This window comes from Gigantopelta aegis, chromosome 8 (assembly GCF_016097555.1).
Source record: "Gigantopelta aegis isolate Gae_Host chromosome 8, Gae_host_genome, whole genome shotgun sequence".
NCBI lineage: Eukaryota > Metazoa > Mollusca > Gastropoda > Neomphalida > Peltospiridae > Gigantopelta > Gigantopelta aegis.
Window position 1 is genome coordinate 75,779,912 of NC_054706.1, and position 27,091 is coordinate 75,807,002.

The following is a 27,091-nucleotide window of genomic DNA, read 5'->3' on the forward strand; positions in this document are numbered from 1 at the left end:
AAGCATTGTAAATGTATGTAGTTACACGCGTGTAAGACATAAACAGGTGTTTAAGCATTGTAAATGTGTGTAGTTACACGCGTGTAAGACATAAACAGGTGTTTAAGCATTGTAAATGTGTGTAGTTACACGCATGTAAGACATAAACAGGTGTTTAAGCATTGTAAATGTGTGTAGTTACACGCGTGTAACACAAACAGGCTTTGTAAATTCGGCCCAATGGATTTAAATATTTCACGACCTACCATACTTAAACTTTGAAAAAGTTGTGAAAAATTACTAACAATTGTTTAGGAATTGAAAATATGTTGTGTGAATATTAAGCGAACTAGAACCAGTTCAAGAAGTCTATGAGGGGGAATAGAGACTATATATTGACACAAAATATCAATACATCCAGTATTTTGATATCCGTATCTTACATATTTACCACTATCTGCCCACCTACATGTGTATGTGGAATCTGGCAGAATGTCTGGAAATCAGCATATTTAGTTAGATGAATTTTTTATGTATCGTGATGAACCCATAGATCATGGGGAATGTGGACATTGTTATTGTAATACAGCTAATAAAAACATTTTGAAACTCAAGAGATGTTTTGTTATTCCGGGTTTCACAAATCCACCAGCCCTCGGTCTCAGCTAATGAATTTGTGGTCTGGCCTAGTAGAAATTATCAACTTTATTACTGAGCTTCTGTGAGGGTTTAGGACTTCCTCAAAATATTTGTGAATCAGTTATTAACAAAGGAAAAGAAAGTATACCTTCTTAGTACAGTGCCGGATTTATAAATAGGCAAAGGGAGCAATTGGCCTGGGCCCCCCTGCCAGGGAGGCCCCCAGACTATAAGGACTTCCTTTATAAAAAAAATGTCATAACTATAAAATTAGTAAAAAAAAAATTTATTTCTCATGTAATTTAACCCCGAAACTGAAATGCCCCCCCCCGGTCGAAATCCGGCCCTGTCTTAGTAAATATATACATGCAATAAAACATTTTTTTTCCCACTGGTAAAGTACATAGACCCATTTTGCCAATCACCATCAGATGCATAGCAGGCTGAGCAAATATTTTGACAAGGAATGATCACAGGACTATCCCTGGCTCTTGTCAAATACGCAAATTGCAAATTTTAAAAACAATTAGCAAATTTTATTTTAATTTGTGGAAATAATTTCATGTAATAACTGAAAAGTGTTTTTTTATGAGATAATCTGGCGAAATGTGTTGCTCACTCAGAGCTAGTACTAAATCACCACTGTCCTGCAAAAGACAACAAAATGTCACCGTAAACACTTTGCATTTTGAGAAGAATGAACGCCAAGCTGGCGTTTTGCTAAAACGGGAATGACACCGCTCCACAACTGTCTGTTCATATTTAAAACAGGCGTGTATGGTTTGCCAACTGAATGACCCAGCCTGCTTAGTTGTCTGCCCTTGGGAATGCTCTCCTTCTCCCACTGGAAGAATCCACATCCCGAGTCCCTGTTGCCGAAACCTCGCCCCTGTCCGCATGAGAAGAAGAATCTGCCGATGTTTGGTCCGGGCGACTGCACAAGCCTCCTCTTTGATCTCCTGCCACACTTACACAGCGGAGGCGTCGACTTCATGGTCCATGTCTTGCTTACACTCTGGGGTGTTGGTGTTGTGGTAGTAGATGCCGATTTATTAACTAGTGCTGCAGTCACTGGACTGGGTGTTTTGAATGTACATACAGGCCTTGTGGCCAGTGTGCTTGATGCACTATGTGGTGTAACTGCTGATGATTTTGATTTATAAGTCAATGGAGTAACGATAGGAGTCTGTATTATGCTGGCATTTTTAAGTGTCTGTAGTGGAGTTCGTGAACAAGGGCGAGGTAAAACTATGGGACTGATAAACTCTGATGACTCTGAAGTTGAGATATGTTTCAGCATGTTTTTCATAACAGTGTGTGAAGCTCTGTTCTCATTGTTATGTTTCCCAGTTAAACCACCTGCAGTGTGTAAAACACTTTCAGTGTTGTTATTTCTCATAATTACACCACCAGCAGTGTGTGAAACTTGGTCCACATTGTTATTTCTCATAATTACACCACCAGCAGTGTGTGAAACTTGGTCCACATTGTTATTTCTCATAATTACACCACCAGCAGTGTGTGAAACTTGGTCCACATTGTTATTTCTCATAATTACACCACCAGCAGTGTGTGAAACTTGGTCCACATTGTTATTTCTCATAATTACACCACCAGCAGTGTGTGAAACTCTGTCCAAATTATTTTCCCCAGTTGAACCACCAGCAGTGTGTGAAACACTTTCAGTGTTGTTATTTCTCATAATTCCACCACTGGTGGTGTGCGAAACTTGGTCCACATTGTTATTTCTCATATCAAATTTCTCTACGGAAATCTGGCAAGACTCCACAGCAATGACATTGGGTTTCCGTGGAGATTTGATGCGACACATTTTAGCTTTAGGTGGTTCTGTCCCGTCACAGTGTATATGAAAGGCTTCCGTTCCATGATCGTGTAAACTGTCGTTCACTGTAGTTGGTATCCTATTTAATGATTTGCCGATTTGCACCTCATGATTCTGTCTGACAGATGTTTTAGAAAACACACTCTCTGTCCCTATAGGTGCAGGAACCATTTCTGATCTTCCACATGATGACTGAAAAACAATTAAAATTGCTACAAACAACAACAAAAATCTGAGAAAATAAAATATTTATTATTAAAATGAACAAATAAAATATCACAGATGAGTTGTCAAAAGAAAATGCTAAAAACTAATTTAAAATGTAGCGTATCCAATATAACAATGTTATATGATATTTTTAGATCACATTAATTTGGAATTTGATAACATATAAATTCATTAGGTCACAGGATTATTGATAATTAATTAAACATGCTAGTTAGTCAACAAATAATGGCTGTATAATGTTCTACTGGCGACTCACCAGAAATTACTGATAAATTCAGTCATTAAACTTGTTTTAATGGGCAATTTTAGATAGATAATTATCCAACTTTCTAGGATATACAAAATGATGTCATTCGAATAATGATCTCATTCACATTATATATTCATGTCTGTTGACTAGTGAGTAATGGCAAACTTGAATTATAATTAAGCATACAATTTACAATGTATTAAGCTTGACATAATAAGCTAAGATTATTTGCCTTGTATATATTGTTATTGTCAATATCATATTTGAAATGAAATTATATATTATGGTCATCACAGGCTTGTGTGGTAATCTTAGTTTTAAACACTTGACTACAAGACATGAATAATATTTTTAAACTATGACTATTTAGAGATAAAAATATTAAGTTACATACATTTAAAACATTTATCTTTATGGTACATCAAATATTTTTAAGACCATAAAACCCCCACAAATGCCACTTTTCAATGAAGTGTAGGAATAAAATGTAAATGGACTCGAATATGATCTTGCACAATAACTAGTCCTGTATGTAAGACCGTCATACCAGTTTCATTGTCTTGGTGATAGACATGACACAACCATCTTTGATCATCCTCCACGCCAGACGAGCTGTGTTTCTCGCATCACACAAACCTGAATGGGAAAAACACCCACATTCAACAACCAAATAAACACAGACCACAAAGTGGATTGTGAATTACGAGTTGAAAATTGGGATGCACAAACAACTAAAACATGAGTCTCATTATTTGTTTAGTGAATGATGATGCATTATAAATGTAAATAATCCAACTAAATGGCATACAGATCAATTTATTCAGGTCAAATACAGAACAAGGCAAACCTGCAATCACTGGTTTTACTAACAATGTAACAGAGGGTCGTGTATAACCCCCTCTTCCACTGACTTCCCTGTCATTATTGGATTTTCTCTTTAATTATCGGTTTTGTTTGGCAATAAATATTTGATAAAAATCATTTGTTAAAGAACAAAATAGCAATGACTGGTTATATTGTAAGTAAAAATCAGACAACCATTTAAAAATATTATGTGTCTCTTGACACACACCCTTCCCCAATAACATTGTGTAATGCATCATTTGATACTCCCCCACAATGCATTACATAATTTTTGAATGGCCCCATTTGTAATGTATAAATTTATAAAAAATTATATTAAAAATGAAAGGAATGTACTTTTGTTTATTATCAATATACATGAGATCATCCCTTGTTACCACTAAATCATAATAAAAAATGACTGTGAAGTTCATGGGTGCCCAGGTTTTACAAAATGATCTAGGCTGACCCCAATCTAATAATGTTGTTTCCATCATCAGTAATTACATTAGCTTATAAAACAAACCTTATTGCCAAAAATATTCAAACATTGAACTTTTCTACACATGGGTGATTAAAGTAAATATGTGACCAAGAATGTTTGTTTTTTAAAACTGCAAGTTAGATAAATATTACAAACAACAACTCTACCTGAATGTTCTCTGCCTTCAAATTTGATACCCACATCCTGTAACGCTCCATTAAGACCTTGTGGCTTCCGACTGTAGAATTTCTAACAAACACAAGAATTTATAAAAACTTTACTAATATTAAACATATTAAATATAGACATTAACCGGTTACTGCCTTAAGATACTGGCTTTATCCTGCGGAGATTAGAATGGTGAAGGCCACGCGGCTCTGTCGAGCAACATTCGCCATTTGACCCGAGCAGGATAAAACCAATATCTTAAGGAAGTAACTGGGTTTTTTATTTATCATGCAATTGAAGAGGTATAGTTTGAAAATAATTATTTATTCCAGTTTTTGTATGCAAATCGAGTACCAATCTAAAAAGCAAGGCTTTTGCAGTATAACATCATACAAGATAATTGATGTCATTCTTTTTAAGACACTCATGTGTTACATTCAAACTCCAAGTCATAAATGAATATATAAGTTTTGTATCTTTATTGTGACACATAACCTTATTTACAAGTATATATTGCACTGGAACAAATTATTTAAAAAAGTATGTTTATTGAAAATCTAGTCTAAAATACTCACGTCGAATCAGGGTTATGTCATATGACCAAAAATATAGAAATTTATCTTGTCATCATATCTCGCCAGTGTATATACTGATTGCAGGATAAACATTTATACTTGGTTAACATTACAAATATACCAAATATACACGGTTTGTAAAGAAAAACACAGCTAACCATTTATTTATGTACCTGTTGTCTTGCTTTAAATACTAATCTGACATAAAGCTTAATAGTTGACAATTTTATAGCTTTTTGTTTACATAATGGTCTTTAAATTTATCAGATGGTTCAGTGACGAAATCCTTTGGTTGACAAAATAATTTTAAAACTCATCTTAACACACACACACCACCACCACACACCATCCTCACCACCCAGCAATTATTTTGAGTACATAGTATGGATACCGATTAGGCAGTAAAAATTGTTTGACCTTTATTTTTTAAAACCTGTTGCTCTTCACCCCTATGTGTTTCAGTTTCCATGGTATCTTTGTCCTATATATATATATATATATATACCATTAAGTTATTTACTGATTTACTTTTTCAGTTTCCATGGTATCTTTGTCCTATATATATATATACCATTAAGTTATTTACTGATTTACTTTTTCCTAGTCTTCCTTTATAGATAGCTTTGTTAAAGTGATACTAACACGATAGGTTGCTCGAAGATCTATCCAGCTATTGAAGACTGGTTGTTTTCTGATTTGTTTTCTGCGACATTCATACTGAAGACACACACCCAGATCCCAGTCTGCGAATAGATAACACAAAAACATTAATAATTAGTATTACACGACACAAAAACATAGTACATAATTAGTATTACACCAAAAACCCCAAAAGTATTATACCACACAAAAACATTAATAATTAGTATTATTGCACAATCCAGAAACATAATTAGTATTACTGACTAAAATATTTGTCAGTTTTTTCACTGTTTAACACATACAAATATTAAATGTTTGTCAGGAAAAAACAAAAAAAACAAACAAATTATATAATAAAAGTAATTAAAATATTTGTTGAACAAGCTGGTGTCCTAAAGCCCCAGTCACACCGAATCGTACGATTTCTGGATCGTGCGATTGGTGGCGATTTGGCAGAGATACGACCAATCGGCAATGTTTGTGACGATCTCTATAGCGGTCGCATGCTGCGATTGCTTTTAAGACTGGTGGTAGGTCATCGTACGATTGGTGGCACGCTTGGTCGTGCGATCACCAACAATTGGAGAAGATTGATCACAAGATCAGTCGTAGGTAATCGTGCGACTAGTCGCACGATCAGTCGTGTCTACCTGCGACCACTCGCACGATCAGTCGTGTATACCTACGACCAGTCGCACGACTGATCGCATGCAGTCGCAGCCAGTCGTGCGATTGGTCGCAGGTCATTCAATCAAATATAAAAGGCTCTCAATCGTTCATCAGGATCAGTACCAGGGACGCACCCATTACTGGCGCCGACGTCTCTCTATGCACTGGTTTCTTCGTCGGAGAACTAAGCTGCGGCTACAGCACCCAGCTGTTGTTGCTGTTCCATCTGGAGCCGGACCGACATAAGTTTGCGTCTTCCTGGTGGCATAACGATATTCCCTCTTCGGGCGTCGTAGTGGAGAGTGACCTGAATCCCCAGAAGCGCTCCATATATACTGGTCTCGAGCAGCTAAAGACAGGTGGTACCACCAATCGTAAGGTCGTGCAACCAGTCGTGTCAGGTCGTGACTGGTCGCACTACCGATCGTGAGGTTGTACCACAGGTGGCACCACCAATTGTCAGGTGGCACGACCAGTTGCACGACCAATCGTGCGACTGTGGGACCCGCGATCATCCACGACTGGTGGTGCGAGCATGCACGACTGGTGGTACGACCATGTAAGACCTGTCTGCAACCTCTTACGATTTGGAATCGCAGGTCAGAAGTTTTGAACATGACCATCGACCTTGCTGCGACTGATTTTGCTGTGGCGATCACCCACGACCTCTGCGACCAGTCGCACGCTCTTTGTATGATTTGCCCACGATTGCAACATTTTTCGGTCGCAGCTAGGTCGTAACCTGGTTGCAAGCCCGGTGTGACTGGATATATTTGGTACACGAGCAATAATGCTTCAGTTATTGAGGCATTTTATAAAATACTAATTATTCTGTGCATAAAACTAATGTCTGAAGTAATTACTCCGAGAACATGTCTAAATACTGTTTATTAGGTACCACAAACAAAAGTGATCGACATGGGTTGAAAGTGAAAATGCGTTTTATTACGAGTACCTGACCAGGTGACGATGGTAGTCAAGGCTGCGACTGTCTTGCTGTTGTCCACAGTAAACGTGACACCTTTCTCTTTGTGTAATCTACTGATCCAGTGGTCAAACTTCTTCAGGCACAGAGACAGCGGTATACCTTGCTCGACCTGGTCCTACCACAACAAGACACAACATTACTCATAATGTTAGTCTTAAATCTATTCTCCTGACAAATGGAACGAAATGTTTTATTTAACAACGCACTCAACACATTTTATTTACGGTTATATGGCATCAGATCTCCTGACAATGTCATCATTTGTTTGACAAAACATTGAGATTTTTACCTTGTGATTTTAAACAGAGACATTATTTTTATCATTATATTTATTCAACAAGGTAATATGTGTAAACATTAGTTTTCAATATACTCTAAATTAAAAAAATAAAAATCACAAAAAAAACAATCTTTAAATAAATTGTCTAAAATTCACATTATTATTTTCTTTTTAAATCACAATGGATTAATTCATAACAGGACTCACAAAATTACACAAATGTATCCCACTTTTATGTGTAGCACAGAAAGCTAATGGTTAATTAAAAAATATATATATATTTACTAAAATTCTAACAAAATAGTTTTTAATAGTTTTTATAATTTATTTGTCACTTTTATCTTGTACATTCTATGTGCATTTTACATATAGTAAAAAGGAAACAATATAACATGGTTAAAATAATTATATCTCCGAAAGCCGTTTGAACGACTGCTTTCGAATGAATGATTTGGTACCAATCATGTCTACTGATGTGTATTTGACGTCCAATAGCCAATGATAAGATAAAAAATCAATGTGCTCTAGTGGTGTCGTTAAATAAAACAAACTTTACTTTACTATTGATGTGTATGACAACTACATAAATTAATTGTCTACGTTAGCCAGACTGAGGTTTGTCTTTCTCAGTATTACCCTTACATGACTCATCGTCACTGTATACTGAATGCGATGTATTGACAGACATTTCAAAATGCACTTTGACATACTTGTGTAATTCCAGTAAGCTGCTTACAGAAGTCACTCAGAACGGGGTGCTCACTTGGCTGAACATAGTACTGAAACTCACTCTCTATCTGTCCACTCCATGTGTTGAGCAGAACACATGGAAACTCAACTGAAACACAGGTAATGAGAGCTCATAAACAACAACTTTCAAGTGGCAAATTCAGCTGATGTTAAATACATAGTGTCATCAATTACAGCTACAAGATTCACCATATATATGTAATATCACATCTACAACTTTTTTGAAGACTTAAAGGGACATTCCTGAGTTTGCTGCATTGTAAGATGTTTCCGACTAATAAAATATTTCTACGATTAAACTTATATATTAAATATATTTTCTTGTTTAGAATATCAGTGTCTGTATATTCAATGTGTTTCTGGTCGTCTTAATATTTGTAACAAGCCCAAACTGGATTTTGTTTTCAAATAATTTTGTACGTACAAAAAAATCCTTTTTAGGAAATAAAATGAAATTTAACCTAGTACAAATATTAGAACGATCAGAAACACGTTTAATATACAGCCACTAATATTTAATGCAGAAAAATATATTTGATATGTAATTACAGTCGTTAAAAAGTCTCTGTTAGTCGATAACATCTTAAAAATTGCAGCAAACTCAGGAATGTCCCTTTAAAATTCTACACTAGTATTATTAAGCAGGGCTTTAGATTGCATCAAAGTTGAGGCAATAAATGGTGCGCCCAAACTATATCAGGGTTTCACATGAGGCAGGAATCCTGCGTGTTTGACGCAACATTTACCTAAAATACTCCTAAATGAAATATGTGTGTGTCATGGTTGATATATATTTCCGATGTCAATCGATTTTACATTCATTTTTTTTTAATACATAAAAACCTAACAACTAATTCAATTAAATTTCAGTTCACTTTATTGCACAATACCAAACAAACTGGTGTCAGCAGATAGAAAGAAAAAAAAAAGCATACAACATCAACGAAGTTCAATATGAAAATAGCAGAGTGGAGAAAACTTGGAGTATTTTCTCTTTTATAGATACATTACCTGTCCTCAAACAAGGGCACCTCCCCTCCCCATGCAAGTGGTCTGGTCCGAACATCCCAACAGCCAATGGGATGGCCTAAATTCTTCTACTGCATACTGCTCTCTAGTTCCGGTCACATGACTGTAACTTCCTTCTTTTTCCCTGAGCGCATCGCACGGAGAACAGGAAGCGGGGAGGCCCAGGCAGGATGAAATCTTGAGGACAGGTAATGTATCTATAAAAGAGAAAACACTCCAAGTTTTCTCCATTTCTTTAGACATTACCTGTCCTCAAACAAGGGCAGCATTCAACAGATGGTGGTGGGTGCCGAGATCTGTAGATGCTTGTGATAACTCCCCAAACCGGAAAGAGGCTGACTAGTGGAAGAATGAGGCCAACCCTGGTAAGCCCTCCTCCTAGGGATGCCCATCAAAGACCAATGCAGGTGATGCTAGTAACAACCAGAATGGTGGCATCTGTCAGCAGTGGCAGGTACGGCTCCCAGAACAAAGGACCAGGAGGCGGCTGCAACATCTCATGCTGGTTCTGACAGGGTGGGAAGTCGTAGCCACCAGGGATGCAGGTGTTAGGTAACTCTCACGTATTGAAGTGTTATTTTTGTAATAACAAGCGACAACCTAATGAGGTGCATCCATCAGAACATTGAACAGAACAAGACCCCCGAGTGTTTTCTGTCTAGTACACCAAAGAACTGTTAGTTCAATAACGACAACAAATAACCACATGCAGTGCAGGGTAAAGGTTATCGAGACAAAAGTTCCGGCACCAGTACGTGAACTGTGCAAAAGAACAAAAGTCTAAGCAATCCTCACCTGTCGGTATGCAGCCCAGAATCAGACAGACATCAACGGTGATGAGGATGGCTTGTATTCAACAGAGTCTGTGCAGCAACAACCGACCCAGATGATGGAACCCCTCAACGTCTTCTGTGGAGATATCCCTCAGAACCAGTGATAATGTGCTGAATGGGTGTGTTGCAGTGCAGGGACATCGTGGCAGCCAAGGCACGGAGTTCATGCGGATTAGAAGCAGATGGAGCAGGTAAACCCTCCTTCTGATAGGTGGTCAGGATAGAAGACCAAATCCAGGTGGCCACTGTGTCTTTGGTAATATCCCTCAACCGACTCTGGTTACAGGAAAAGAAAAGTCTTTTGCGATGTTGTCGAAAAGATCTGGTCCTCTCGATGTACTGGTGCAGGGCTCTGACAGGGCACAACACCAAGTCCTCAACGTCCGCTGGACCAACGATAGAGGAGAGGGCCTGCACAACATACGAACGAGGCGCTTGGTCTGATTCTTTGCAACAAAGTTCATGAGTAACCCCAAGTTGACTGCCCGCCGATCTCGGTGAAAACTTATCAAGAGCATGGAGTTCTGAGAGACGGGCAGCCGTGGCAAAACCGAGTAAAAACACTGTCTTCCGCGTCAAGTCTTGCAGGGAAGAGGATTTGATCGGTTCATAAGGTGCGGTCCATAACGCTCGTAACACCAGATTCAGGTCCCATCTTGGTGGCCGAAACCGGTGTACTTGATCATCAAGGCGAAACCCTTTGATCATCTTATGGATCTCAGGAATACCCGATAACTTCGTTCCAGTAGCGACATCACTAACAGTAGCGATGACCGAAACGTACCCAGCGATGGTAGACCCCTTCAATCGTAAAGCGGTCCGCCGAGACAGCAAAAAATCAGCGAGACGAGGTATCTGAATCGTCTGAGGTTTGAGTTTTTGCCGGACACACCATCGGTGAAAGCAAAGCCATCTGACGTTGTAAGCCGCAGTAGTAGATGATCTGTGCGCTTTCAAAATGGCCGCAGTAGACTGTGAAGAAAAACCTTTCTTCCTCAAACTCTTGGAGATAAAGTCCACGCGTGCAGTTGGAACAACTGCGGACGTGGATGGTATAGTCTTGACGTGGGATGCAGCAACAGATGATCCCAGTCTGGCAGCGGTAAAGGATGTTGATCGGCAAGACGTATTAGATCTGGATGGCCACATTGGAGCAATGAGCAACAGGCGACAATGGTACAGCTGAAACCTCTGAAGCACCCTTGGAAGGAGGATTGGTGGAGGAAAAGCGTACCAAGGCGTTGAGATCCAGAGCTTCAGGATCTGGCACCGGAGACACGTAAACCCTCAGCTGATGGTTGAATCGTGTGGCGATGAGATCGATGTTTGGTGTCCAAAGTCTGTCGCACACCCATCGAAACGCTTCGGGATGGAGCATCCATTCTGTCGGCTAGTACCTTGGAACCCCTGGAATATGGCGAGTCCGAAGTTGCAACGGAATCTCGTCGACCAGCTTGTAGAGATGATAAGTCAATTGCAGCAGACTGCTGGAGTGGGTTCCGCCCTGACGGTTGATATAAGCCACCGCGGTGGTACTGTCTGTGGCTACCATGAGAGAGGCGCCTGACAGCATCTCTCGCCAATGAAGGATGACGTAACTACCAACATCTCCAACAGGTTGATGTGTAGATCGGCTTCATATGGAAACCACAGCCACCAACAGGGACTGGACTGCAAGGCAACTGGTAACCGGATCAGCAAATCTGCGTTATTGTACTGAATGCATGGATTCAGAAACAAACTGGATACCGCGACCTCTAAGCGTCAAATGTTGCGCCGACGTCAAAATTACTCTTGCAATGATACTTCATGAAACAGTAATAGAGTGATTCAGGAATCAAGACATCGGAAACAGCGACCCCGTGATACAGGCAAGAGCCAAGACAGCGTAGCAACTTGCTATGCTATATGCCCGATATACGTGGAAGTGAAGCAACGCAAAACAGCAACCGGCTAAAATCCACGGCTGTCACACCACCCGGTGCGAAACAGCAGCAGAGACCATCTAGACAGCATCGGTCACGAACTCTGGCGGTAACAACAGTGAACGTCAGTGAGTTGATAAGCTGCAATGAACCATAGGAAAACGGTGACGGTAAAAAACCCGTACCACGTGATGGCAACTGGATAACTTCCTGAACCAGCGGAAGTAGCGACTGTCTTGCATCGCCACCGGATATAGAGAACGATCTGCCGAATGTCGCTGAACCTACCTCGAACAAGAGAATATCGGTGCATGGGATCTCAACACAAGTGACCGGATCAGTAGACTGTCTTCGTCACCAACCCGAAACGCTTGTAACGTCGAACCCCTTCACGGCAAACAGCCGTATGTAGACCACAGGCCTGCCAAGATTACCGGCTTGTGCTGAAAGTCAAGAATGGATCGCTTCGGGCAAGTCGGTTGATGATAGTGTGCAATCGTAGTGCACATCGACGTCACGGAAGATATAAGGTAGACCAACATCAAAGTTGACGGCTGAACAAGGCATATCCTCTGGCATCCTGCACATGAGGAGTTATGGTCGCCAGGAAAACATCAAATAGGACGTGCCAATCTGTAAGTTCTAGGAAGACGTCTGGTCCCGCCGGAAACAGCGTCATCCAAGGCCGGCGCCACACCGTTGAAGGATAGGTTGAAGACGGGATACGTTCGTTGTGACGAATGGGGAATGGCACAACGAAGTCGACTCAAGTAAACCTCGACATCGGATCAGTCCTCAAACGGAAACCTTCTAGAATGATGCCAGTGGACTGTGCAGTGACGAAAGCATATCATACACCGCAGCGAGACAATCCGTCACAGCCATGTGGGTCACTGCGTCCGGATCTTCTATAACGGAAGGTGCCGACGCATCATCTGGCAAATCGGTCAGTAACCTGGCACAGGCAATTCGATCCAATGTACTGGCTGCAATCAGAAACACGGACCGGGGACGGTCCCGTCAGGAGCCGGTGTAAACCCTGAACGCCGGATCAGCTGCCGACTGGTGTGGACGGTACGATGTACACGGACCGGCAGGAGCCGGTGGAACCCTGGATGCTGTACCACTTTGATCGATCACGGGACGACGGTACCGAACGGTGAGCCGATGATGCAATCTTCCAGTTCATTACAGGGCTCCGTCTGCTTGCTGGAACAAACGATCCGCACGGGCCGGTTACTGGTAGCCGTGTAAACCGATGGGGGCCTGTGGCAGCCAACAATCGAATGCTGACATCTGCCGGTGGAACCTCCGTGGCGATCATCGAAACCGGACCCTTCTTGGCTGAAACCGGAGGATGGGCCAGCGGCGGTAGCATATCATATATGACAGCCAGATAGTCCCTCAGTGACAGGTGGTCCGCCACATCCAGATCTTCCAGCACTGTAAGAACCGATACATCATCAGAAAAGTCACGTAGGACCCGTGAACAGGCCAGTCGCTCTGGTCATGGCCCGATGAAGATACCGGAGAACCGGACCGTGGACGGTCCCGTGTGGATACCATGGAACGGATGACCACATCGTCGTTGGATGTGGCAAGGACGGCAACATGTCGTAGAATTGAATTGAACGTAACACTTCCGCCACGGAGTCAGCAATCGAAGGTGAAGATTCCACCTTCTTGGTCCTCGCTGACACCACTTTCAGGTAAGCCGCGAACTCGACATCAGACAAGCCCGAACAAAGGTCGCATCTTGAAGTGAGGCCACACGGAACACGACAACCTGGACATAAGTCGTGTGGGTCGCCGCCGGCAGTAAACTTCTTGCAGCGTAAACACGCTCGAACTAGTCGCTGAACATTATCAGACATGATAATAGTAATTTTTCAATCTGTGAAAAGAAAGAAAAACCAACCATAACACAAACACAAAGCCGGTAAATAAAGACGCCATTTTGCAAATGGCGTCCGACACGACAACCGGCGATATAACAACATTTCATGTAATTAACACTTGGCAAGTCAAGCGAAATACGCGAAAGACATACGAAAGCTAACGAAAATTAAGGTGAAAAACATTTCACCCAAAAACAAAGCCATTCAACAAAGACGCCATTTTGCAAATGGCGTCCGACACGACAACCGGCAATATAAACAACATTTCATGTAATTAAACACTTGGAAAGTCAAGCGACATACGCGAAAAAACATACGAAAGCTAACGAAAACGAAGGTGAAAAACATTTCACCCAAACACGAATACAAAACCAAAGGTCTTATAAAAATGTTGACCCCAAACAGAGCTAAGCAAAAGGATGTCCAGACCCTTTAGCGAAGAGAAAAAGAAGGAAGTTACAGTCATGTGACTGGAACTAGTATGTATGTAGAGCAGTATGCAGTAGAAGAATTTAGGCCATCCCATTGGCTGTTGGGATGTTCGGACCAGACCACTTGCGTGGGGGGGGGGGGGGGGGGGGGGGGGGGGTGCCCTTGTTTGAGGACAGGTAATGTCTTAAGAAATGGTTTAACTGGTTCCCAACTTTATTAGTACGTTTAACGTAACTTAAGTGTTAAAACCAGTGTGGCTTATGTAGTATGCAAAACCCTTTCTCTAAATTTAGATCATCGCGACAATGCCAATCGCTTTAAGATAATACAAAAATTAATGTTTTAAACACCTAAAAACCTAACGACTACGAAGTTTCAGAACAAATATAGCCTAGCGGTTTAACTGGTTCCCAACCATATCAATAAGTTATGTTAGATAAGTGTTAAAAACAGTGTGGTTGATGTAGTGTGCCAGTTCCTGTCTAAATTTAGTTCATCGTGATAATGTCGAATGCACGGTCTGTATACGGACATATACAATGGCATGTAGATGGTTGAGCAAATCAAATAGGTGTTAGTTATAATTATATTGCGCAGATGCAGCTGTTACAAAGCAGGTTAGCATGCAGCATTGGGTGACTATTTGCCAAAGGGTGCATAGTAAGTCAACACTTTTGTTAATGTGCAAATGTTTTATGTTGTCGTTGGAACAGGGCCATGGCATTATAGAAACGTAAAGAAAATTCTCTTCTGAACCGTTTAAGGAGTTTTAGACTATTAACTTCTCAGTTGCCTCCTCCAACAAAAAATCCTAGCTACACTGTAAACAATGTCACTTTTAAAACTCGGGTAAAACCACTGACAGCTGTATATGGCCCTGTAGAAGATTTATTTTGTTAATAATGACGCAAGTACTTCAGTCGAGATTCAGTGAGTATGGTAATGTATAAATTTTTAGCTTGTATGTCCATTTGTTACACTATCTCGGTTGAGAAACGGTTGAAAAAGGGTGCCACAAGTTTTGAATACCAGCTATATAGAGGATATGTAACAATATTCGGACGTAGAAAGAACCACACTTTCTATGTCCCTTCAGAATACATAAAAAGACAGGAAAAACCCCCCACTAAATTATTTAAAAGAAAAAAAAACAATGGATATACATGTGTATGTATTATACAGATAGAATAGTGGATATAATATATGCATGTAATATTAACGAGACAGTTATTCAGTTAATTATGTGATTTAAGAAATATATATCATAGATGACTCCCATTTTTGAATGGATGACTCCCAAAATAAAACCCTGTGAGTCATGATGACTCCCGTTTTCCCGATGCTAGGTGGAACCCTGTATATATGCCTAAATGAAGTACAAACATGCTGACATCCAAATATTTAACCTCAAAACCACTGAAATGTCAAGTTTAATTACACTAAAATAACTTGAAATACATTTCTGAATGCAGACAACTCTCCAGCAGCTGTTAATCATAATGACAGTACTGAACTAAAACGACTGTGCTCAGACAAGACAAAAGTCAATGTGAGATCTAAAGCCTTGTCAAGGTTTACACACCGAAGAATCATTTACAAAGCAAATGTACTTACTTATTTCTTGTGTTTTATATTTGCAGTCTTTCCAACACGTTGACTCAAAGTCCAGCACAATCAGGTACAAGAACGGTTGACCTAAAAAAAATATATTAAAAATTTACTTTTAACACAAATATAACATAGGGTGAAAGTTGAAACTACTCAGATTTCTCAAACTGCCAAAGGATAAATTCATTGGCTAGGTTGTATCATCCATGCCATTAACATTATACAGACTACATTGAACATTTGAGAAGGGGCTTATCAAAGCCACCTACTTTTAATAAGGAGCTCCCTACTTTCAATAAGGAAACAGTTAAAGTTTGTTTTATTTAACGACACCACTAGAGCACATTGAGCCCATACTTTTACAGTTGGTAAAAGAGTTTGACATTCAATAGCTGATGATCAGCAAAATCATTGTACATTAAAATAAAAAAATAAAAATATATACTCTGTTAAAAAAGAAACACATAGGCTAAATATTCATGGAATTATCTCTTTAATACAAAGTGGCATAATTTCGTTATTTATGATCGTATCACAGTCAAATTTGACGAGTATGTGACAATGTTCTTGCTATGGACTGACGGGAGTGGAGGCGTTTTCGTCACCAAACAGCGTCGCATGAGGGCGCTGAATTCAGTACCTTGTGTGGCTACCAGCAGCAGCAATCACTGCGCGACATCTCCTTGGCATAGACTGAATGAGTCTCTGAATCCGGGCATGTGGAATCCTTGCCCATTCTTCCTGCAGTGCATATGACAGTTGCTGAAGTGTTTGAGGCTCCGGGGAACACTGGCATACACATCTGTCCAGTTTGTCCCATAGATGTTCAATGGGGTTAAGATCTTGATGGCCATGGCAGCACATTAATGTAACGGGGTAAAAATATATAACACTGTATGTATATATGTTTTATTTTATTTGCTACTTATTTTATAATATTTTATTAATGGGTTATTTCGTTTGTTTTTAGGATATTCGTCGTAGAGAATACCCTATTAGACAACGCCCTAACCTTTCTTTCCCGTCAAATTGGAGTTTAGCCAATGATATTTTATTCTGGTGTCATGTGACATTGGTCACGGCTAGTCCGTGCCACATTCACATTGAACAGCAAGCCATCAACACATGACATAATTCTGAACTATTTCTTGATTATTTTTTCATCTTTTCTGCGACGGTTACACAGGTTTGACTAACATGAATTTATATATTTATATAATTATTGTGCACATTATGTTCCATTATGATTTAAGTATTAACTATTGATAGATATAAAATCATAATCTGTATTAACTATTGATAGATATAAAATCATAATCTGTATTAACTATGGATAGATATAAATTGATAATGTAGTTGACACTAGGGAAAGGTAGTGGTTATAAGTATTTAAAAGTATATTTAATGTAATTTTAATGTATTTTTAAATATATATTCTTAATTTACTAACTGTAAAGACAATAATTATTAGGGTAATTATATTGTATACAATAACGATAAATATATATAGGTCTAACCATTATATATTTTCGCTTATATTATGATGTTTGTTTATAGGATGAGGAACTGTCATTAATACCCGGCAACCAGTTCGGTCCATAGCCCACAGCCAAGGTATGTAACTTAACTATTTATAGGTGTTTGTGTGTAGTTTCTAGTAACAACGCACACATTTTTCGTGTGTTGTTGGTTTCACAAGCGTGTTGGCCAGCGCTTGTCATTTTGTAAGCTGGATCGATGAACCAGTAGTGTATTTATGTTGTATCGAATCAGTGGGTTATGTCCACGGATGAGGTTTTGGATGTATATACATGTTTATTCTGATAACGTATAACTGTTAAGTAATCTATAAATTGGTATCCTTGACGATGTGTATTTTGTCAAGTTGTGAGATGTATAACATTTGCATTGTATGATGATGACACAGTGTTTTACCAATTATATTATATTACATATTTTATATACTATTTTCAGGACCTTTATTTGGCGGTTGCCAAATAAACCGAATCCTACCCAGCATTGTTGTTGTCTTTCTGATTAGAGGGATTTAACCCAAATGCTACATTAATGTTCTAATTCTGTAGGAAATCCATTGTTGCACATGCCGTATGCGGCCTGGCATTAACCTGCTGAAAAAGTTCTCTCTGTCGATCCAAAATGGGAAGCATGTGACGGCGAAGAATTTCATCCCGGTAAGCTACAGCTGTCAGGTTGCCTTGTACGAACACAAGTTCACTTCTGCCGGTGTATGAGATGGCTCCCCACATCATGAGACTCCCTCCACCGAATCTGTCAACTTGGACAACGCGGCTATTGGCAAAACGTTCATTGTGGCATCTGTAAACATGTTGTCGTCCATCATGTCGCTGTAGAAGGAAACGTGACTCGTCGCTGAACCATACTCGCCACCACTTTCCCCAAGTTCCACCCCTGTACATTTGTGCACCAGCGAACATGTAAATGTTGATGTTGACGTTGCAGGACGGGGCCAATATACATTCTCCTAGCCCGTAAACCAGCTTCTCGAAATAGGTTCCGAATGGTTTGTGCAGACACCGTTCTCAAACCAGGTATGCTGTGGCAGTTCGGTGACGCAAGTGCAGAACCTGGATGTAGCGATCTTGTGCTGCAGTTGTTATGCAAGGTCTTCCACTTGTGGGCCGGTCTTCAGCTAATTGAACTGTCCCAGAGACGTGAAATGGTGCTCTGATGGACGTTCATGTAGTGTGCGACTGCTGACTGCAATTCACCTAACTGGAGGCGGCCTATTGCAATGTTTCGATTCAGCAGGTTTAGTCTTGGCATCTTGTAACTAGTCTACGTCAAAATGGAAATGAGGCATCATTGTGACCATTACAGCTTTAAATACCCATTACTACCTCAATCTCCCCCCCCCCCCCCGAGTTTCACATGCATTCGCCAAAATCTGACCATTCCACGCTGATTTCCTGCAATTGTCGCACAACGTGCGTTAGATTTGTTTTAGGGTGCATTTGGGCATGCTGTCCCATTCCAGGAACATTAACAAACATGGTCATTCAGCAACATTGTACAAAAAACCCCCGATATTTTGTAAAATCAAACACTTTTCTTCTTTCCCTATCACATATGCATTTCTTTTTTTACAGAGTATAATTTAAAGATCCTATCTAACTGAAAGTTAAAAATGTATATTGCTAATTGGAAAGTTAAGATTCATGTGTATACTGACATGAAGAATTTTGACTTTTTGCTTCGTTTGACAGCAAACTGTTTGAAACGGATCTTTTTCGAAGAAATCCAAGTTCTCTGCAAGAAAAAATAATTAGTTAAACATAGTAAATCTATACAACTACTAGTGAATAAAAGGTATGAAAAAGATAACTGAAAATTCATAATTATATCCATGCATCTACATGAAGAGATGATTTACATACATGTGTGCTACATACAGGAAACCAATTTGTCCGGTGTCTATTAAATGTTTTGTCTCTTTTTTCAAAGTTTTCATTGGAATGTTCTGATAAGTACTTGGCAAAATTATTCTCTAGTCTCTAAAGCAGTTTCCATCAATAAAGTTTGTATTGTTTAACAACACCAGTAGAGCAAACTGATTTATTAATTAATGGCTATTTAATGTCAAATATTTGATATTTGTTTATCACAATCACATATTCCCATTAGCAGCAAGAGACAGCACAACACATACCACGGCCTTTGATGTTCCAGTCGTGGGACATTGGTTGGGACGGGAAAACCCAATCAGAGCATGGGTCCACTGAGGTGGTTCGATCCTATGACGCAAGCACCTATAGTTAACCGCTCTACTGACTGAGCTTGATCCCACCCAGTTTTCATAAATAGACATTATATATATATATAACTAATTTATTCATCGTCCTAGTTTACAAACACTACTGACTACTGATGATTAATTTAGTTGCTAATGTTCACACATGCTGTCTATTGGAAACTCTGTTCTGTTGCAGGAAATATGTTCCTAAACAATTCAAAGAGGAGACAACATGTTCCTGAATATGTTCGCATTATCAGATCCCATACTAGTTTGAATAATGGTGTGAGATGAATGGGTTCTCAGCCATCAGTGAACAGAGTTTCAAATTCATGAATGTGAATGGGAGCTCATTTAACGTGCCCATATACAAACGTGGTTCAGGCATGCCCGTCCCGGATCTGATTTCTGACATTGCCGGGGGCAGTTCTGGGACGGGAGGGCAAATATATGAATGATGTAGGTATTTGTAGACGCGTTTCATTGTTGCATGCGATTTGTTGTAACGACTTGAATTGTGTGTGTGGGAAGACAGGCCTGCGCAAATTAAAAATGTGCATAACCTGAAAAGGGGTTATGCCAAAAGATTTTGCATAACCTATTTTGGCTTGCATAACCTGGTTTTTTCTTGATAATTAAAAAAAATATATATACTTAATTTTGAGAAACAAGAGTGTGACAATGGTAAGTAAAAAGTATATGTATACAAATGTTTAAGAGATTTAATAAATTACCAAAACATAGTGAATGCCAGGCTTGACCTATTATATAAAACACATCATCATGTGTGCATAACTACGTGTGAATAAATAAGAATTCATTGCAAGGCAATCTCTTACCATTAATTTTATATTAGTCTTTTATGTGTATATAATGTCAAGACATTCAGTTGTGAGTGGGAGATTATGTGCCATCTTCCTTATCTGAGGAACAGTGGATAATGATACTGTCATTATCACTGACACTGTCATCATCATCACTGTCACTATCCGATTCGGAATTACAGTTAATAATAGGGTCACTGTGACTCTGGTTTACCTTGGTTGCTCAGGGCATAACATTTATTTTTTCAGACAAACGATATGTCGTTCGTGTGGTTTTAGTGTTTGCACAAACGATTTTCTTCAGCTTTCATGAGCTCAGTTTTAGTGTAACGTACCACCATTTCTTGAAAGTTTTTTCACTAATTGTCCTTTTTGGGTTTTTTTTGCATTAGGTCCTGACATTTTACAACTCTATAACTAAATGCCAGGCTAAGGTGATGTCACGTTTAATAAATACTCATAAAGCGCTTTAATTTCCAAACCGTGTATTGTTTTTCGCACGTAGCGAAATAATCAAAGGGAACGTGCGACTATGTTACTAAATGTTATTGACACTTCTAATGACAGACCGGCCTCGGTGGCGTCATGGTAGGCCATCGGTCTACAGGCTGGTAGGTACTGGGTTCGGATCCCAGTCGAGACATGGGATTTTTAATCCAGACACCAACTCCAAACCCTGAGTGAGTGCTCCGCAAGGCTCAATGGGTAGGTGTAAACCACTTGCACCGACCAGTGATCCATAACTGGTTCAACAAAGGCCATGGTTTGTGCTATCCTGCCTGTGGGAAGCGCAAATAAAAGATCCCTTGCTGCTAATCGGAAGAGTAGCCCATGTAGTGGTGACAGCGGGTTTCCTCTCAAAATCTGTGTGGTCCTTAACCATATGTCTGACGCCATATAACCGTAAATAAAATGTGTTGAGTGCGTCGTTAAATAAAACATTTCTTTCTTTCTTTCTAATGACAGTGCCAACTTTGTAATTGACCGCGATGTCGAGTTCAAATGGATACATTGTTTAATAAATACTCATAAAGCGCTTTAATTTCCAAACCGTGTATTGTTTTTCGCACGTAGCGAAATAATCAAAGGGAACGTGCGACTATGTTACTAAATGTTATTGACACTTCTAATGACAGACCGGCCTTAACCATATGTCTGACGCCATATAACCGTAAATAAAATGTGTTGAGTGCGTCGTTAAATAAAACATTTCTTTCTTTCTTTCTAATGACAGTGCCAACTTTGTAATTGACCGCGATGTCGAGTTCAAATGGATACATTGTTTTTTTCTCACACCTGCAATGCTAGGCCTGTTCTCTTACTATTTTATTCCAAAAATAGTTATATTATCCAAAACACGTCAGTTTACATTTTCTGACGAGCGATTATAGTTTTAGCATGAACGATCCGTCATTTGTGTCAATATTGGTTTTGCATAACTGACAGACGAACGACAAAATCGTTCGTGCCAAATCTTATGCCCTGGTTGCTGATCCAGTTTGAGATTGTAATGACCATCACAATATTGCCATTTTTGATTGGTTAAATTCGGCTATAATGCCTTCTAACAACCAATAGGAATGCACCTACTTTGCATGGTATTTATACAAACTTGACTGGTTATGTAACGCACTACGAAAAAGCACTGCATCAGGAACAAGTCTAATCTTTGTACTCGCGATAAAAATATGTTGGTACATTGCCGGGATTAATCATTCAGTAAACTTTACATAAATGGTAAATCGGTTATGCCAAATAAAATGGCATAACTGATGCATGAACGAAACAGTCGTTTGTGCAATTTTTGCAGGCCTGGAAGACGTTTTGTCATAAGATTTGATGACGTTTAACAAACCTCATCAGTTCAAAAATATTTTGCGGGAAATGTAAATGCCTACAAATTTCCACTGAAATAAAGAAAACATGAACGTAGACAATTTACTGATGGCATTATGTAACAAAACAATTATTTAGCACATCTGGACAATAATAGATTTGATGGACCCATGAAATCCGGACATTTTGACATGCTTATAAGCAAATGAAAAAACAAAACTAAAAGGTTGTACTTTAATGCGATTTGACTGGCTGAGAGCTTACATTTGTTGTAAAAAATAGAACATGTTCTAATCGGTACAAATTCTGATTTAGGTGTTCTCACAGTACTATTCGTTCGCATGCGACAAGTCGGTATGACTAATCGCGTAAGATCAGGTCTGGTCATAGGGCTTTACGTGCACATTCAGACCAAGCTATCGTAGCGCACGCCAATTGCGTAATGAAAACACCCCTTTAAGTAAAATAATAAAACGCACTTAGAGTTGCCGCCCTTTAGTCGCTACTCTTAGCTGGATACAAAACACGAATATAAATTGCAATAACATGTAACGAATCCGGGTCGTTTTGCCCTTATTCCTATTCGCCCCGGAGTCGTTTCGCCCTTATTCCCGTTCGCCCCGAGTCATTTCGCCCTTAGAATGAGTCGTTTTGCCCCTATGTATTGGGGTGGTCCGAAACAAAATGTGGACAACTACAATAAATTTATTTTTTGTTAGATTTTACCCACATTTTGTCCAGACAGAAATCTTGAGAAAAAAAACAATGGCATGGATTCCACATACTAGATGATAACCATGTCACCTGTATCGACTTCGCTGAGATCGCATAGGGCAAAAAGCATGTAATTTTGTGCCGGCTTCCATTTTGACTTTTTATGGAATATTCTACAAGAGGGGTGAAAGGATATGACTTAATCTAACAACCGTTGAATGTAATAACATGTTATGATATAAATGCAAATGTGATGACGTCATATTATTTTATTATTATTAATATTATTTGATTGTTTAAAGATATCACTAGAGATAATTGATTTTATATTAATATTTTAGAGTCTTTCATCCCTCTTGAAGAGTATTCCATAAAAACCCAAAATGGCAGACAGCAGAAAACTGCATGTATTTTGCCCTAAACTGGCTGTAACGAGAACAGACATCGATATGTTGTTAAAACCTGTTTAAAACAGCACAAAACACGCATTATGTTAAAACATTTTAATAACAAAATACGCATTATATATTTTAATAACAAGGACAACAACAATGCCATTTATAGCATACAACAAGCATTTTTTAAATGTAAACTGAAGCAAATGGACCTTTTAATATTGCATCAGCATAGATGTAAACATGACACGTCAATGGATATTACAGAGGCCAATTTCGCAAATTTGCTAAAAAGAGGTCTCCCCCCCCCCCCCACACACACACCAAAGCACTTTATAACTAATATGTCCTATCGACAATATCATTGTGTAGGCTAGTCTTTGTATTTATTAATATAAAATACATCAGGCCCGTAGGAACTGGGATGGTGTGAGGGGACGGGTTCTTTAAAATATTGCACATAATAACATATACATATAAATGGTGTTTATGGTTGATAAAGGGTTACAAATTGATAATCTATATCTGATTTGCAACTAGAGTCACGTAAACAAATTTATTCATCATTCACAAACATAAACATGAGGGCGAAACGACCCTGTGGAGGAGAAACGACACGGGGCGATCGGGAATAAGGGCGAAACGACCTGATACCCATGTAACAGTAGACTACTGGCATTTCCTGTTATGATACCAAACAAACCTAGCAAGTTCTTTTGTTGATTTCATAACTAACACAAAATCAAGAACCAAAACACATTTCGAATCATCCGCCGGATCCACCAATAAGCTCAAACTAGCAGCCCCTAAGAGTTGTGCAAAGTTAGCAGTCATTTCATGCAGACAAAATAGTCTTTGTTAGTGTTCACATTTATCGATTGGTATGTTCTTTTCAGTACTTCCTGTATCTTCTAGCAGCCACTAAGAGATTATTAATACACTTACAGGCTGCAGCATAGGTAAACAAGGGTAGTACTAATGACAATTCACATTTTTATTCGTACATTAATATAGTATTACACATAGAAGATGTATTACAGTTTTGTCTTCAATCTTAGGTGCATTAAATTAGTAAAATTACGGTCTCTACCTTACATTACGGTCTCTACGTTAAAAACTAACACATTTATGTGAATGTTTACCGCCATTTTTTTTACTTTTTAAACTTTATTAATGAATTATGCTAAATTTAGTAGAAACCTCTGGATTTCCTAAGTTCTGGTACGGTATACATACCCATTTCAATATGCCCACTTTTTTAAATATACTTTTCAAATATTAAAATTACGATTTTACAATGCTGAGCAAACAACAGTAATCCCCATGTTAAATGATGTTTCCATCTATAGGGCTACTAAAAGTCGATACAAATCCCTGCTATTGATTTTTAAGTGTAACATTAAGTGTATAACTAAAATATATAAATAAATCCCTGTCAAGCTTCCCAGTTTTTCAAATACAGTTCTCTAACTTAAGCTAAAATTCCTATTTTATTATACGGAGCATACGAAAAGTAACCCCCATGTTTCCATCTCTACTAAAGTCGATGGAAACCACTGCTATTGGTTTCTAAGTATCACACTAAGTGTATAACTGGAATATGTAAACAAATCCCTGTCAACCTTCCCAGTTTTTTAAATATATTTTTTTAACTTGGGCTAAAATTCCGATTTTACAATGCCGAGCATACGAAAAGTCACCCCCATCTTTCCATCTATACTAAAGTCGATGAAAACCACTGCTATTGTTTTCTAAGTATCACACTAAGTGTATAACTGGAATATGTAAACAAATCCCTGTCAACCTTCCCAGTTTTTTAAATATATTTTGTTAACTTGGGCTAAACTTCCAATTTTACAATGCCGAGCATACGAAAAGTCACCCCCATGTTGCCATCTATACTAAAGTCGATGGAAACGACTGCTATTGTTTTCTAAGTATCACACTAAGTGTATAACTAGAATATGTAAACAAATCCCTGTCAACCTTCCCAGTTTTTTAAATATATTTTTTTAACTTAGGCTAAAATTCCGATTTTACAATGCCGAGCATACGAAAAGTCACCCCCATGTTTCCATCTATACTAAAGTCGATGGAAACCACTGCTATTGGTTTCTAAGTATCACACTAAGTGTATAACTAGAATATGTAAACAAATCCCTGTCAACCTTCCCAGTTTTTTAAATATATTTTTTTAACTTGGGCTAAAATTCCGATTTTACAATGCCGAGCATACGAAAAGTCACCCCCATCTTTCCATCTATACTAAAGTCGATGGAAACCACTGCTATTGTTTTCTAAGTATCACACTAAGTGTATAACTAGAATATGTAAACAAATCCCTGTCAACCTTCCCAGTTTTTTAAATATATTTTTTTAACTTGGGCTAAAATTCCAATTTTACAATGCCGAGCATACGAAAAGTCACCCCCATCTTTCCATCTATACTAAAGTCGATGGAAACCACTGCTATTGGTTTCTAAGTATCACACTAAGTGTATAACTAGAATATGTAAACAAATCCCTGTCAACCTTCCCAGTTTTTTAAATATATTTTTTTAACTTGGGCTAAAATTCCAATTTTACAATGCCGAGCATATGAAAAGTCACCCCCATGTTGCCATCTATACTAAAGTCGATGGAAACCACTGCTATTGGTTTCTATGTATCACACTAAGTGTATAACTAGAATATGTAAACAAATCCCTGTCAACCTTCCCAGTTTTTTAAATATATTTTTTTAACTTTGGCTAAAATTCCGATTTTACAATGCCGAGCATACGAAAAGTCACCCCCATGTTGCCATCTATACTAAAGTCGATGGAAACCACTGCTATTGGTTTCTAAGTATCACACTAAGTGTATAACTAGAATATGTAAACAAATCCCTGTCAACCTTCCCAGTTTTTTAAATATATTTTTTTAACTTGGGCTAAAATTCCAATTTTACAATGCCGAGCATACGAAAAGTCACCCCCATCTTTCCATCTATACTAAAGTCGATGGAAACCACTGCTATTGGTTTCTAAGTATCACACTAAGTGTATAACTAGAATATGTAAACAAATCCCTGTCAACCTTCCCAGTTTTTTAAATATATTTTTTTAACTTGGGCTAAAATTCCGATTTTACAATGCCGAGCATACGAAAAGTCACCCCCATCTTGCCATCTATACTAAAGTCGATGGAAACCACTGCTATTGGTTTCTAAGTATCACACTAAGTGTATAACTAGAATATGTAAACAAATCCCTGTCAACCTTCCCAGTTTTTTAAATATATTTTTTTAACTTGGGCTAAAATTCCAATTTTACAATGCCGAGCATACGAAAAGTCACCCCCATCTTTCCATCTATACTAAAGTCGATGGAAACGACTGCTATTGGTTTCTAAGTATCACACTAAGTGTATAACTAGAATATGTAAACAAATCCCTGTCAACCTTCCCAGTTTTTTAAATATATTTTTTTAACTTGGGCTAAAATTC

General features: G+C 38.7%; 1 protein-coding gene across 1 annotated transcript; it reads right to left on the minus strand.

Annotated features, from left to right (window-relative positions):
• Positions 1-1,132: 1,132 nt before the first annotated feature.
• Positions 1,133-24,515, minus strand: LOC121379972 (ERI1 exoribonuclease 2-like). Its single transcript, XM_041508677.1, has 9 exons — positions 24,308-24,515; positions 19,275-19,351; positions 16,070-16,150; positions 8,299-8,426; positions 7,276-7,423; positions 5,652-5,752; positions 4,434-4,515; positions 3,487-3,575; positions 1,133-2,653 (listed from the first exon to the last, which is right to left on the minus strand). The coding sequence occupies exons 1-9, from the start codon at positions 24,436-24,438 to the stop codon at positions 1,286-1,288; spliced, it is 2,205 nt and encodes a 734-aa protein (XP_041364611.1). The 5' UTR covers positions 24,439-24,515; the 3' UTR covers positions 1,133-1,285.
• Between the last annotated feature and the right edge of the window lie 2,576 nt (positions 24,516-27,091).